The sequence below is a fragment of the Peromyscus maniculatus genome, chromosome 4, assembly GCF_049852395.1.
Source record: "Peromyscus maniculatus bairdii isolate BWxNUB_F1_BW_parent chromosome 4, HU_Pman_BW_mat_3.1, whole genome shotgun sequence".
Taxonomy (NCBI): Eukaryota; Metazoa; Chordata; class Mammalia; order Rodentia; family Cricetidae; genus Peromyscus; species Peromyscus maniculatus.
In genome coordinates this window covers 130,203,351-130,217,748 of record NC_134855.1, presented here as the reverse complement: position 1 = coordinate 130,217,748, position 14,398 = coordinate 130,203,351, and the positions used below count along the sequence as shown (strand labels likewise).

General features: G+C 47.3%; 1 protein-coding gene across 1 annotated transcript; it reads left to right on the top strand.

Moving 5' to 3' along the window:
* The first annotated feature begins 10,698 nt into the window (after positions 1–10,698).
* Zcchc3 (zinc finger CCHC-type containing 3) lies at positions 10,699–13,577 on the top strand. The gene has a single exon (XM_042276486.2). The coding sequence runs from the start codon at positions 10,758–10,760 to the stop codon at positions 11,997–11,999; it is 1,242 nt and encodes a 413-aa protein (XP_042132420.2). The 5' UTR covers positions 10,699–10,757; the 3' UTR covers positions 12,000–13,577.
* The last annotated feature ends 821 nt before the right edge of the window (positions 13,578–14,398 follow it).

The following is a 14,398-nucleotide window of genomic DNA, read 5'->3' as shown; positions in this document are numbered from 1 at the left end:
ATGCATCCAAGTGCAGAGCGGCAGCATCTGAATTACAAAGAATCGGCAGGTAGGCCTCATTGCTGCTGGCTGAACAGCAAGCGAGCCCAGAGCTTAAAGTTTTGCTGTCTGTTTGCTTAATTTTGGTTCAAATGTTTTTTATTTTTCCCTCAGAGTGGGAATAATTCAATATTTAGGATCCCTTCATGGGAAATGTTTTTCTGTTTTTCCCTTATGGTGGGAATAACTCGTTATTAGGTAGTCCCTTCATGGGAGTAGGAAGTTTAAACGTGAGTTTGTGTGTGCGGGCACGTGCCCAGTGGCAGTGGCAGACAAAGGTGTGCACAAGATAGCCCGAAGCAGCAGGCAGACAGGTACGCACCAGTGGGAGGCAGAGCTGTGATGGGGTGCAGCCCAGGTAGGCGCTGGCGATAGAGCCTGAGCCCTGGGCAGAGCCAGCGAGCTGAGGCCGGGAAGGGACTAGCACTAAAAGTTTAAACCGGGCCTAACTTCTGGTGAAAAATGGTTTCGGTCAGGACATTGAATGCTAAGTCAATGCTGTGTGAATAAAGGATGCTCTGTTCTTTTGGTTGTCTTGATAAATGTTTGGATTTTCATGGTAGATAAACTAAAGGAACAGGATTCATAATTTTGAACTATATATTAGCTATGCTCTTGTCTGTTGATCATTACTGAAAATTTGGCTCTGCAATTTAAGTTGCTTTCTAGAAATTCTTGGTTTAATTCTATAAAAATGTAACACCTGAAATGAATTGGGTTATTAGCTTATTAAATAATGTTGCTAAGATAAACCCATAAATGATAATCTCTTCCTGATAAAGAGGTTACAAAATTAACTTTCCAGTAAATAACATACAGGTAAATTGTTTGGTCCACATTGTTAATAATTGGCTATTTGTGTTAATGTGTTACTTGAAATCTATAAAACAGAATCCTCTTTTTAAGATTTTATAAAAATACTCAAGAGTATTACCTAAAGTTTACCTTTTCAAATCCTATAGAGATTGTATTTAATGCTTTTATAATTGGCATATGTAATAAGGACCATGGAAACAGAAGCTGGTGATAGAATTTCTCAATTATTATTGCTTTCATATTTTAAATTCAAAATGGCGCCGATATATAGAACTGGAGGCTTTGGAAATACAGGGAAAAAGGTGTTTTAACAAACAGTTATCAATGATAAACAGCCTAAATTAAAAATAAAATTATATGGGATTGAGATTGGAAGATTATTGGATTCTGGTGCTGGATATATCTATAATTTCACAAGAATCCTGAGATCCCAATTGGCCCCTTAAAAATTCTACCTCTAACCTACAAGGTATCGGCACAGCTCAGACGCCATTACAGAGCAAGCTACTTTTAAATTGGAAGGATGAGGAAGGTCATGCAGGAACTTTTCAACCCTTTGTGCTACCTGACATTCCAGTGAACTTGTGGGGACGGGATGTGTTAGATGGTATGGGAGCTGTACTTACTACACAGCCTGTACAACAGATGCTGAAGAGTCAGGGCTACTGCCCGGACAGAGGCTTAGGGAAAATGTTGCAAGGAGACCCGCTCCCTGCGGCACACAAAAGCTGTGTCACTAGGGGTCCTGGCGATACTAGAGGATTAGGGTCTTTTCCATAGGGGCACTGCACAGCAGCCTTCAATAATACAACCGATAAAAATCACTTGGAAAAGTGATGACCCTGTATGGGTGGAGCAGTGGCCCCTTACTAAGGAAGAATTGGAGGCTGTGTATGCATTGGTTAAGGAGCAGTTAGATGCTGGACATATCATTCCTTCCACTTCACCTTGGAACTCACCTATATTTGTTATTAAAAAAAAATCAGGAAAATGGAGGCTATTACAGGATCTTAGAGCTGTAAATAAAACCATGCTTCTCTTGGGAGCAACACAGCCTGGCTTGCCTGCCCCTGTGGCAATTCCTAAACATTGGCATTTAATTGTGGTTGACTTATATTTTATGGCTGCTAACGATAAAAAACTTGTTTTTGATGCCTTTTCTAATTTACAAGAGGTTCTTAGCCTGGCTAATTTACAGATAGCCCCAGAAAAGGTGCAGGTATCTTTTCCCTATCATTATTTAGGTCATGAATATTTTGTTTTTCTCTTTCACCTACTGGAGTGTTTTGGCAAACAGGTCCTATTTCTTGGGTACATTCCCCAGCTTCTCCAGCAAAAATCATCACTCCTTATCCACAGGCTGTTGCTCAGATTATATTTAAGGGAATCAAGATCAGTGTTCAAACTTTTGGTAAGGAGCCAGATATTGTGGTAACCCCATACACCCAGTCTCAACTAGCATGGTTGCAAACTAATGATAATGATTGGACCATATTGATATGCTCCATGCAGGGTCAGTTTGATACTCACTACCCCTCCAATGATGTGTGTCAATTTTTTAAATTGCATCCTGTTATATTTCCCAAGATAGTACAAATGACTCCTATTCCTCAGGCCCGCGTAGTATTTACTGATGGCACTTCACGTGGTTTTGCTGTGGTGGTTTCTGGTAACATAATAAAGAGAATAAAAGTCCAGGGCACTGCTGCCCAGGTGGCAGAGGTACAGGCGCTGTTGCTTGCTTTACAGATGTTTTCTGATGAGAGTGTAAATATTTATACCAATAGTCAATATGTGGCACATGCCATTATGTCTACATACCATCCATTTCTTCCATTCACGAATATTTATTGCAAGTGCAAGGACTTATATGGTCCTGCTCACATAACCTTTATGTGGGCCATATTAGAGCTCATACTCAATTGCCTGGACCTCTAAGTGAAGGTATTCAGAGGGCTGACACCATTACTCGTATGGCTGTCACATTAGTCTGTTCTGCCTTTGATAAGGCTACTCAGTTGCATCAACGTTATCATCTTAATGCTGGATCTCTCCGTTATCATACAGGCATAACCCAGGAACAAGCCATCCAGATAGTTAAATCATGCCCTATTTGTGTGGAATTTTTACCTGTTCCTCATTTGGGAGTTAATCCTCGAGGACTTTTACCTAATCATGTGTGGCAGATGGACGTCACACACGTGCCTTCCTTTGGAAAATTACAATATGTCCATGTGTCTATTGATACATATTCTTCTCTAATTTTTGCTTCTGTCCATTCAGGGGAAAAGGTTAAGGATGTAAAGAATCATTGTCTTCATGCTTTTGCTTACATGGGAGTGCCAAAATGCATAAAGACTGATAATGATCCCGCCTACAGTAGTACGGGATTTTCAAAATTCTGCCAAGATTTTTCTATTGTTAATAAGACTGGTATTCCTTATAATCCTCAAGGGCAGGCTATAGTAGAACACTGCCATCGTACCTTAAAAACTTATATTGCTAAAAAAAAAAAAAAAAAAAAAAAAAAACAACTTATATTGCTAAAGTAAAAAGGGGGGAGCTAGGGGCTCATCTCTCCTCTCTACATTCTATTCTTTCCCTTGTTTTATATATTTTAAATTTTTTATCGGTGGATTCTGCTGGAGTATCCGCTGCAGATAAGCACTGGAGGGCTCCTGTTGCAAATCATCCTCTGGTGTGATGAAAAGATCTTTCTACTGGCACTTGGAGGGGACCCGATCCGGTGTTGGTGTGGGCCCGGGGATCTGTTTGTATCTTTCTGCAGGACAATGAAATTCCTCTTTGGGTTCCTGAACACTGTGTGCGCCCTGTGGCTGCTGCTGAATCCAACATGGCAGAGACCTATTGGGCCTTCGTAAAACACTCTCCCCTTCTGATGCCAATGGGGATTGAGAGCCCAATACAGCCAGCCTTGGCAAACATTATTGTAAGCCTAGGAACTGTAGCCATGTGGCTGGATTCTTCAGAAGGTAATGTATGGTAATTTTTTCTTCAAAAATGTTGAGAATGTGCCACACCTTGAAGATTAAGGATAACTCTGAAGGTCAATGCACTTCATTTGCTAATAGTAGCATGCCAGCTAAGCCTTTTTCGCATTTTGCAACCCCCCTCAAGCTGGTGTAGTACCTACTTTTCAGGAATGGCTCTGTGCAACATTTATTGGCCTCCTGAAATTCATCTAGCCTTTTTGAAGATACCTTAAAATTTGTGAGCCTGAATGTAGCCATTATTGAGACCATTAGTTCTGCTCCTTGTTTGCTGTTTTTGTTCTTTGTTTTCTTTATGTTTCTCAGTTGTTCTCTTGCAGACCTGCCAGCCTAAGTAGTGCTGGGATCAAGAAAAATGGGCCTTGGTGGTTCGTGTTCCTGGAGCCGTGTCCATGCCAGTGGACCGTGGCAGCTAGACACAGATGATGCTCACATGCTCCAGAAGAGACTCTGACATCACTGTTGCCATTGTTGCTGTTATAGCGGTGGTGGCCACTGCTGCTATTGTTTCTGGGATTGCTATTTCATAATTGGTTACTACAGCTAGCACAATGGAGACCCTGGCAGCAAAAGTAGCTACCACAGTTAGTTAATCTTTCTTCTTATTGGGCATGATAAATTTAATTCCACTATTATACATTAAAATTGGCTTTCAAAGTTGTAAAAAAAATTTAAAACTCAAGTTCCATTTGCTTATGGGATACCACTTTACAAGGACTCCAATTTGCAATAAGGCTCATTTAAGAAGGGAATAGTTCAATTGCCTTTAGCCTCCTGGCTATGGGTGGGTTAGGACTTCTGTTGGTCTTTTCTGTGTCTCACAGATTGCAAGCCCAGCGCCACTTTGAGATCTTTGGCAGCAGTCACTCTACAGCTCACATGGTTGAGTCTGTATGATAATGAGTATTCAGAGACGGGTAATGCTTGGGGGGCGGCCATCAACCTAAGACAGAGCACTTGTGTGGCCTGGGCAGGTGTCTCTATGACGGGTAAGGTGGTCTGCTGATGTCCCACACAACCTAAATCAGAAGCTCATTATTTTAATAAAAAGGGGGGAACCTGTGGGCCCCGTGGGCCCTGGCCCCCGACTGTGAGTGGCTGCCGCCTTGCTTGCTGACCTTGACCAGATGTCCTCCCTATTCAGATTCCCTGCCGGTCTCCTTCTCACCTAAGGATCACCGGAAGGCTCACCGGAGATTCTTAGTTCGTGTATCCTGTATTTGGTGTAAACAACTTAGATGCAAGAATGTAGAACATCGGGTCTAGAATGTAGACCATTGGTATCGAACTTCTGCCCTCCGGGGATCCTCCATTTGTGTTGTAAGCTTGTATTTAAGGTTTCTTCCCTCTTTCAATAAACGGCATTTGGCATTTGGCATTCAGTCGTGGCGAATGACTCGCTGTCTCTTGTTTCTATTTTTAATCCACAGCCCTTCGCTCGGACATGGTGAACGGGTATCGGTAATGCGGGCGTTACCGCTACAGGTGGAGTTAGGGATTAGCTGATCAGAATCAACCATAGAGTTTTTGGTGGACCCAGATTAGGATAAAGAGACACAGGAAGGAATAGGGAGGGACTTAGAAAGATTCAAGGACCTTTTTGATCTGGGAAGCATGGAGAGGCAGGGTCGGCTGATCATTTCTCCATCACTCTGTGGATCTATCAGATTTTTACCCCAAAATCTGACTCCCAAGTTTTATTTAATAGTAGAACAGTAAAAGTAATCAACTTCACTTATCCCACAGCAGACCCACCAGCAAAACCCAGAATGGTGGCCCACATCTGTAATCTCAACACACAGGATGAAAAGGCAGGAGAATTCATGGTTCAAGGACATCTTTGCCTACATAGAATTTGAAGCCAGGCTGAAATTAACTACATGACACCCTGTATCAAAGACGGGGGAGGGGGAAGGGGGGGTTCAAGAAATCCTGTCTTTGGTACCTTCAAAAGACATCTAAAACTGGATCGTTTTAACACTCCAACCATACACTTACATCCGTACGCACTCACGACCCTAAACTACAGTACCATCTTCCACCTTCGCCCTACTTCAGTTCTCTCTACACACACTTAAGAGAACTGTATTAGGGTTCTCTAGAGTAGCAGAACTTATAGAATATATAATATGGGAACTTATTAGAATGATTGACAGGCTATGGTCCAACTAATCCAACAATGCAATAATGGCTGGCTATGAACGGAAAGTCTAAGAACCCAGAAGTTGCTGAGTGCATGGAGCTGGATGTCTCAGCTGGTCTTCAGTAGACACTGGAATCCCAACAAAGCAGGCTCTACTGTCAATGAAGGAATGGATTTGCTAGCAAGTTGATCGCAAGCAGGCAAAGAGCAAAAGCTTCCTTCTGGGGCTGGAGAGATGGCTCAGCGGTTAAGAGCACTGACTGCTCTTCCAGAAGTCCTGAGTTCAATTCCCAGCAACCACATGGTGGCTCACAACCATCTGTAATGAGATCTGGCGTCCTCTTCTGGCTTGCAGGCAAAGCATGCTGTATACATAATAAATAAATAAATCTTTAAAAAAAAAAAAAAAAAAGCTTCCTTCTTCCATGTCCTTATATAGGTTGTCAGTAGAACATGCAGCCCAGATTAGGGGCTGGGATCCTCCTACTTCAAATTAAGCAAAAAAAAAAAAAAAATCTCTCACTGGTGTGCCCTCCATTTTTGAATTTTAGTTAATTACAGATGTAGTCAAGTTGACAACCAAGAATGGCCATCATAAGAACATTACCATTTAAAAACAACTGAGAAAGCAAATGACTTTGAAAGCTCCCAAACTTCAATAGAAGGATATTACTGTAGAATAGCAGGTAGGGCAAAGCTCCTAACTCTTTCCACCCTCTAAAAATCATAGGTGCTAGCAGGGCATGGTGGCACTCACCTGTAACCCCAGCAGGAGGATCAAGGAATTTAAGATCATCATCTACAGAGCTAGGGTACATGACCACATAAGACTCTATCTCTAAAAAAGCAAACAAAAAAAATAACCAATAAAAAAGAAAAGAAAGCTGAGGCAGGGAACTAGAGAGATGGCTCCATGCCTCTTGGAGAGGACCTGGGTTTGAGTCCCATCATCCACATAGTGGCTAACAACCATCTGGAACCCCAGAGGACCCTCTTCTGACCTCTACAAGTACTAGGCATGCACATGGTACACATATACCTATATACATAAAAAATGAATCTTGAAAAAAGAAAGAAAGCTGAGGCAAGAGAATGGAGTTTCAGGCCAGCCTCAAAAACAAACAAACAAACAAACAAAACAAAACATCCAGGCAGTGGTGGCGCATGCCTTTAATCCCAGCACTCGGGAGGCAGAGGCAAGTGGATCTCTGTGAGTTCAAAGCCAGCCTGCTCTACAGATCACGTTCTAGGAGAGCCAAGACTACAGAGAGAAACCCTATCTTTGGGGGAGGGGGAACAAAATAAATAACCAGGCATGGTGAATATGCCCAAAGTCCCAGAACATGGAAAGCAGACGAAGTTAAAGATCACCCTTAACTCTATAGTGAATTTGAGGCCACCCTGGCTTACATGAATTCTGTAGCAGAAAAAGCCCAAATGCAATTAATACATTTTAAAAACCACAGGCCCAGGTTTCAACCTCTAGTATCACAGAAATGAAAAAACAAAGACTAGAGAACATTTCTTTCTTTCTTTTTTTTTTTTTTAAAGATTTATTTATTTATTATGTATACAGAAGAGGGCACCAGATCTCATTACAGATGGTTGTGAGCCACCATGTGGGTGCTGGGAATTGAACTCAGGACCTCTGGAAGAACAGCCAGTGTTCTTAACCTCTGAGCTATCTCTCCAGCCCCCAGAACATTTCTGTGTTGTGGGGAGCAGAGAAAGTCCCAAGTGAGTATATGTTGACATGAGCACAGCCATATCAAGGACACGCCTCAGACCCATGCTGACAAAGCCTTCCCTGGTAAGGCTTGGGGGAGGGGCAAGCCCTCTTGTTGGCCTCCGTCCTCCAGGATATTTACAGCCTGAGGCCACCCCCAACAGAGACCCCCTCTGAGACTAGCCTCCTCCTCCCCTTGCTCTGCGTAGTTAACACACTGAGTTTCCCCCTTGGCAGTAGGTACCTTCCATCTGAGCAAGTACCACCTGATCCCAGCTTTTCTTAAGTTTTAGTTTTTTTTTTTTTTTTGGGACAGGGCTTCTCTGTGTAGCTCTGACTATCCTTGAACTCAATCTGTAGACCAGGCTGGCCTCTAACTCACAGAGATCGGCCTGGCTCTGCCTCCTGAGTGCTGGGATCAATATCATGTGTCACCACACCACCTGGGGATCCCAGTTTTTCAATGGGTGTGTGGTTAATTTCAATTGTCCATTTAATGAGCTCTAGAATGACTGAGACTACCCTCTGGACATGTCTGTAGGGAATTATGTTGATTGGGTAAACTGAGGAAGGCCCACGAAATGTGAGTGGCACCATTCCCTGGCTGGGTCCTGAACTGTTATAAAGGAGAAAGTGAGCTGAGCATAAGCCTGAACCCTAACTTCTGTCTGAAGGTGGATGCAATGTGATCAGATGCTCCAAGGTCCTGCTACTTTGACTTCTCCACTATAATGGGCTGTGTCTTGACCTATAAAAACCCTCCCTGGAATACAGTCCTGGAGCTGGAGAGATACTCAGTGGTTAAGAGCACTGGTTGCTCTTGCAGAGAACTGGGTTCTATTCTCAGCACCACAGTGGCTCACAACCATCTGTAACTCCAGTTCCAGGGAATCCAATGCCCTCATCTGGCCTCTGTGACACCAGAAATGTGGTGCACATACATTCATGCCACCATAAGGCTTATACACATAAATAAAGATGATCTTTGTTTTGGGTTGGAGAGATGGCTCAGCGATTAAGAGCACTGGCTGCTCTTCCAAAGGTCCTGAGTGCAATTCTCAGCAACCACATGGTGGCTCACAACCATCTGTAATGAGATCTAGCCTGCAGGCATACATGCAGGCAGAACACTATATACATAATTAATAAATCTTTAAAAAAAAAAAAAAAAAAAAAAAACACTGGCTGCTCTTCCAGAGGACTTGGGTTTGAGTCCCAGCATCCATATGGTGGCTCACAACCATCTATACTATATAACTACAGTTCCAGGGGCATGACCTGCATACATGTAATGCACATACATACACTCAGGCACCTACACATAAAATAATTTTTAAAACTTTTAGCTGGGCAGTTGTGGTGCACGCCTTTAATCCCAGCACTCAGGAGACAACAGCAGGCGGATCTCTGAGTTTGAGGCCAGCCTGGTGTACAAAGTGAGTTCCAGGATGGCCAGGGCTACACAGAGAAGCCCTGTCTCAGAAAAACAGACAAACAAACATTAAAGAAAATAAACTACACCAGAGGCTGCCTGTTGACTGCCAAGCCTTTTGAACTCCTGTCTCTGTGTCTAGAAAGTTGGTACAGTTACAGTATTGGTTTTATAGAGTTTATGATTCTGTGTGATAAAGCCTGGAGTGTGCTTATTATACTATGGGGCACTTAAAAACGTTTAATATATGGTTATTGGCTGCATGAGCAGGGTTTGTGTTATGTTTTTTATTTTTTTATTATTGTGCATGTGTACGTGTGGACTCAAGAGACATACCAGGTCAAGAGACAATTTGTATTCTTTCTTTCCCTTCAAGTAGGTTCCAAGGATCCAGTTCGGATCGCCAGGCTTGTGCTGCAAGTGTCCCACTGACATGTCTTGTGTCCTTTCCGTTTTTAGTGTGTGTTTGTGTGTGCTTGTCATAAGACCCCTGTGGAAGTGAGGCAACTTCAGGAGAGTCAATGTTTTCCTTCCACCATCTAGGTCCCACGGATGGAACCCAGGGCAGGCATGGCAGCCAGGGCCTTTAGCCACCCGCCAAGGCATCTCATTCTCCTGCTTTGTGTCAAGGTCTTGCTGTGTTTCCCTAGCTGGTCTGGCCCAGCCCTCACTGGGTAGATCTAGCAGAACTTGCCTCTACCTCCTAATACAGGCATGCACCCTCGTGCCTAGCCCATGCAAGTTCTGAAAAATACAAGTGAAGTACAGTACTTGTAAATGGACCAGAATAAAATAAACACCAGCGAATGGATACTGGTGTTGTAGAAATTAAGTATGCTTACACACACACACACTTTTTTTAAGAGCAGGATAACGTAGCTCTGGGAGCCTGGAACTCACAGATTTGCCTGACTCTACCTTTTAAATGCTGGGATTAAAGGCGTGTGCTACAATACCAACATATTTTTATTTGTAATTACGTGTATATATGTGTGTGTTTGTGCGTGGATCCCGTAGAAGCTAGAGTCAGTTGTAAGCCTGAGTCCTCTCTCGCTCGGGTCTTTAAAAAAGAAATGCCAAAAAGTTAATGGTAAAGTCTTCCCTAAAATACTACCATTCCTCCGTGCATTTGAAAGTGTTCCTAACCTCAAACTGGTGGAAAAATTACTGTGGTGGGCTCCGGGGGCCGCCATTTCTTTGGCGTCTTGCACATCAAAGACGCCCCGAAGATGAGCGAGATGCTGGTGACCTAACGCTGCACGCTCTCCGGACGGGAAGCCCTGCTCCTGGAACGCCACCGAGGCCCGCTCGCCAAACGCCGAAACCTCGAGAGCGAGGCCGCGCGCGGGCCCAGCCTCCAGCGCAGGGAGGGCGCGGCCCTCGGAGGCTGCCGGGGGCCAGGGCCGGCCGTGGCCGGCACGAGCTCCGGGCGCGCACGGCTTCCAGGAGGGCGGAAGCCGGAGGCGTCGGATTTCAGAGCGGGGCGGGGAGACGCCCCGCGCGGCCCACGGCCCATCTCCCGGGCAGGCGCGCGCGCCATGGGCCTCCCGGGCCGCGGGAGCGAGTGGAGGATGCTGGGAAAGAGGTAACATGGCCTCCGGCGGCGGCAGCGATGGCGCCGAGGAGGGTCTACAGCGGGACCGGCCGCAGCTCCCGCTCCCCGCGCAGCCCACGGCCCGCGCCGAGGAAGCCGAGGGCGCCCGCGAGAAGATGGGCTGGGCGCAGGTGGTGAAGAACCTGGCGGAGAAGAAGGGCGACTTCCGCGAGCCGCGGCGGCGCGACGAATCGGGCAGCGGGGAGAGTGGCGGCCGCGGCAGCCCCGCGGGCCCGGCCGCGCCGAACCCCGACGACTTCCCGCCGGCCGCCCGCGGGGACCCCAAGGGCCGCCGTAGAGAGCCTGCGGGCGAGGCGGCCGACGCCGGCAGCAGGAAGGGAGCGGGAGACGCGAGTCGAAGGAAGAAGGCCGAGGTGGCGGCGGCGGAGGAGGAGAAGGAGGAGGAGGGGGAGGCAGCGGCCATGGCGACCCCCGCCAAGCCCGGCACGACCGAAGACGCAGCTGCAGAGAGACCACTCCAGGACGAGCCCCCGGCCGCCGGGCCGGGCAAGGGCCGCTTCCTCGTGCGCATCTGTTTCCAGGGAGACGAGAGCGCCTGCCCGACCCGGGATTTCGTGGTGGGCGCGCTCATCCTGCGCTCCATCGGCATGGACCCTGACGACATCTACGCGGTCATCCAGATCCCCGGCAGCCGTGAGTTCGACGTGAGCTTCCGATCCGCCGACAAGCTAGCCCTGTTTCTCCGCGTCTACGAGGAAAAGCGGGAGCTGGAGGACTGCTGGGAGAACTTCGTGGTGCTGGGGCGGAGCAGGTCCAGCTTGAAGACCCTCTTCATCCTCTTCCGGAACGAGACCGTGGATGTGGAGGACATCGTGACCTGGCTCAAGCGCCACTGCGACGTGCTGGCCGTGCCCGTGAAAGTGACCGACAGGTTTGGGATCTGGACCGGGGAGTACAAGTGCGAGATCGAGCTGCGCCAGGGGGAGGGCGGCGTGAGGCACCTGCCCGGGGCCTTCTTCTTGGGAGCCGAGAGGGGCTACAGTTGGTACAAGGGGCAGCCCAAGACGTGCTTCAAATGTGGGTCTCAGACCCACATGAGCGGCACCTGCACGCAGGACAGGTGTTTCAGGTGCGGGGAAGAGGGGCACCTGAGCCCTTATTGCCGGAAGGTCATCGTGTGCAACCTCTGTGGCAAGAGAGGACACGCCTTTGCCCAGTGTCCCAAAGCAGTTCACAATAACGTGGCTGCTCAGCTCAACGGCGTGGCGGGGCACTGAACGCGCGTCTGCCTGCCGGGGTGAACACACAGCCAGCCTACCCTTAAGTGCCAGGACTTTTTTTTTATTTCTAAAAGACCATGTTTATCTTTTTGGAAGGAGATATTTCTAAAACCTAACAGACATTCTCTCTGTGCCTTTTTAAAACCACGTGTGCCCCTTTTCAGCCTGTTTGAAAAGGACTATTCAGAACTGTAGCGTGCAGACATGTCGCCTGTCCGTCCGTGTCCCGTCCCCCCTTTTTTTCCCTCCCGTTTTGCATTTGTTTTGGTCCTTTCGTCGACACCCTGCCCCCCTCTGTACTTTTTACTACCTCTCTCCTCATCCATGTCTCATTGGAAGATTTTTGCCCTTCGGGCCGCCTTGCTCATTTTTATGCCTCAGTCCCGGGTACAGGGCCCAACACGGGACAGGCGTTGGACCAAGTGTTCATTGAATTGAAAATGTCGACTACCCTGTCAAGAGTGCCTGCCGACCTTGTGCAGCTCTCTGCCGGGCTCTTCTCGTTTGCTGCTTCTGTGTGATAGGAAACTTGGTGAAAACAGTGTTGCTGGAAGTGTGTAATCCGAATAAGCTCTGAAAGGTGGCCAGGGGCCTCTCGTGGCACAAAAACCTATCTCCTTTGTGAGAGCTCCTTGTGACTCAGAAGCCATATTTCTGTAGGAGCGTGGAGCCTAGACAGTTCTTCTGGGAAGACCCAAGAGGTGGTTTTTGTTGGATTTTCTTTGGGGGAGCTTGCTTTTTTTGTGTTTTGATTTGAGACAGGGTCTCACTGTGTAGCCCTGACTGGTTTGGTACTGGCAGTATTCCTGGATCAGGCTGGCCTCAAACTTACAGTGATCCTCTCACCTCTGCCTCCCTGAAGGGTGTTTTAAATTAACCCCTTGGTTTTCCAGCAGATGAAATGACCCGGAAGTTAAATGACTGGGCCAAAGTAAACAGCCCTGTGGTGCCTCGGACTGTCCACAGTAGAATCCGCTGCCCCCATGCCTGGTGCTCATCCACTACCTCTCACACTTCACAACAGCCTCCTCGACACTGGTGGGCCAAGGAAGTCTCTCTCCAGGGGGATGGTCCCCTGAGAGAGCAGAAAGAGCAGCCTGTCTTGCCACTTCATAGTAAGGGACCTAGGGGAAGGCCCGGTGAACACACTGCAGGCTGCATGCGTGCATCAGGCCTTGGAGTGAGTGCCACATCTTCAGTGTTCCGCTGCCACTGTCAGCAGTGAGAAATGGTTCCCCTCAGGAAAGAAACCTGCCAGACGTTTACATTTGCACCTCTGCCTCATCTACTAGGAACCCCAGAGAAGCCAGAGAGAAAGAGCTCATCCGAAACCTTCGACTCTGACCCTCAGGAGAAAGGTGCTTTTAACCCAGAATCATGAGTGAGCTGTGAACTCGAAAATGTTCTTGGGGAAACAGGCCAAGACAGAGGGTCAGCTGTTACCAAGCTAAAGTGAAGACAGTCAGCTGCTTTTCTCAGTGTGTGTCTTCTCTTTGCTGTTTTGCTATTTTCTTGTGGCTTAGAATGTAAAACCGGTTGTTCAGATTTGTTCTGAATAAATATTTATCTTTGGTATTACTGTGTCTTTTTTTCGGAAGTGTTAGCAGAAGGTGCATGCCCTCCCAACTGGCTGTCCCTGCAGGACATGGCAGCCTGGCCTTATGCAGTTACCTAAGCCCAGTGCACTGCTCAGCTCACTGCAGAAACTATTTTGTGTGGGCTTTTCCGGTTTGTAGAGTTTTGATTGTGGGTTTTTTCATTTTTTTGAGGCAGGGTTTCTCTGTGTGGCACTGGCTGGCCTTGAACTCAGATCTATCTGCCTCTGCCTCCTGAGTGCTGGGATTAAGGATGTAGTCCACCATGCCTGGCCAGTTTTATTTTCTAAGACAGCCTTACAGCCGGCCTGTAACTCTCAGTCCTGACTGGATCTCCGCAGCGCGCTGAGATTACAGGGGACAGATTGTGTGTATGGGGGGGGGGGGGGGGCGGCTTGCAAGATCCACTGGAAGTACATGAGGGTGAGGCCTGTGGGCTAAGTAGAGGCCAGTCTTTGGACCTGCATCCGGTACTCTGCTGCTGCTAACCCAGTGAAGGGCTTTCAGCTTTGAAGTATTCTGAAGATCTGATGGTAACAAAATAAAGTTCCCAGGGTACAGAGTCTCAGAGTTGATTTTGTGCAACTGATCTGGGGCTGGGACCTAAGAGGCTCTTGGGAATTCGCCTTAAGCAGCTCAGCCCCTCCAGAGTGGCTCCCTCCCCTTCCTCTTCCCCCATCTTCTCTCCCTTTGACAGGGCTTGTAGCCTCTTAGAGAAAGCGGGCTTTCAGCATGCTCCCCACCCCCTTCCTCCCAGCAGGCTGTGTGCCTAGGAGCCGGTGTTTGAAGGAGGCTTCGCTC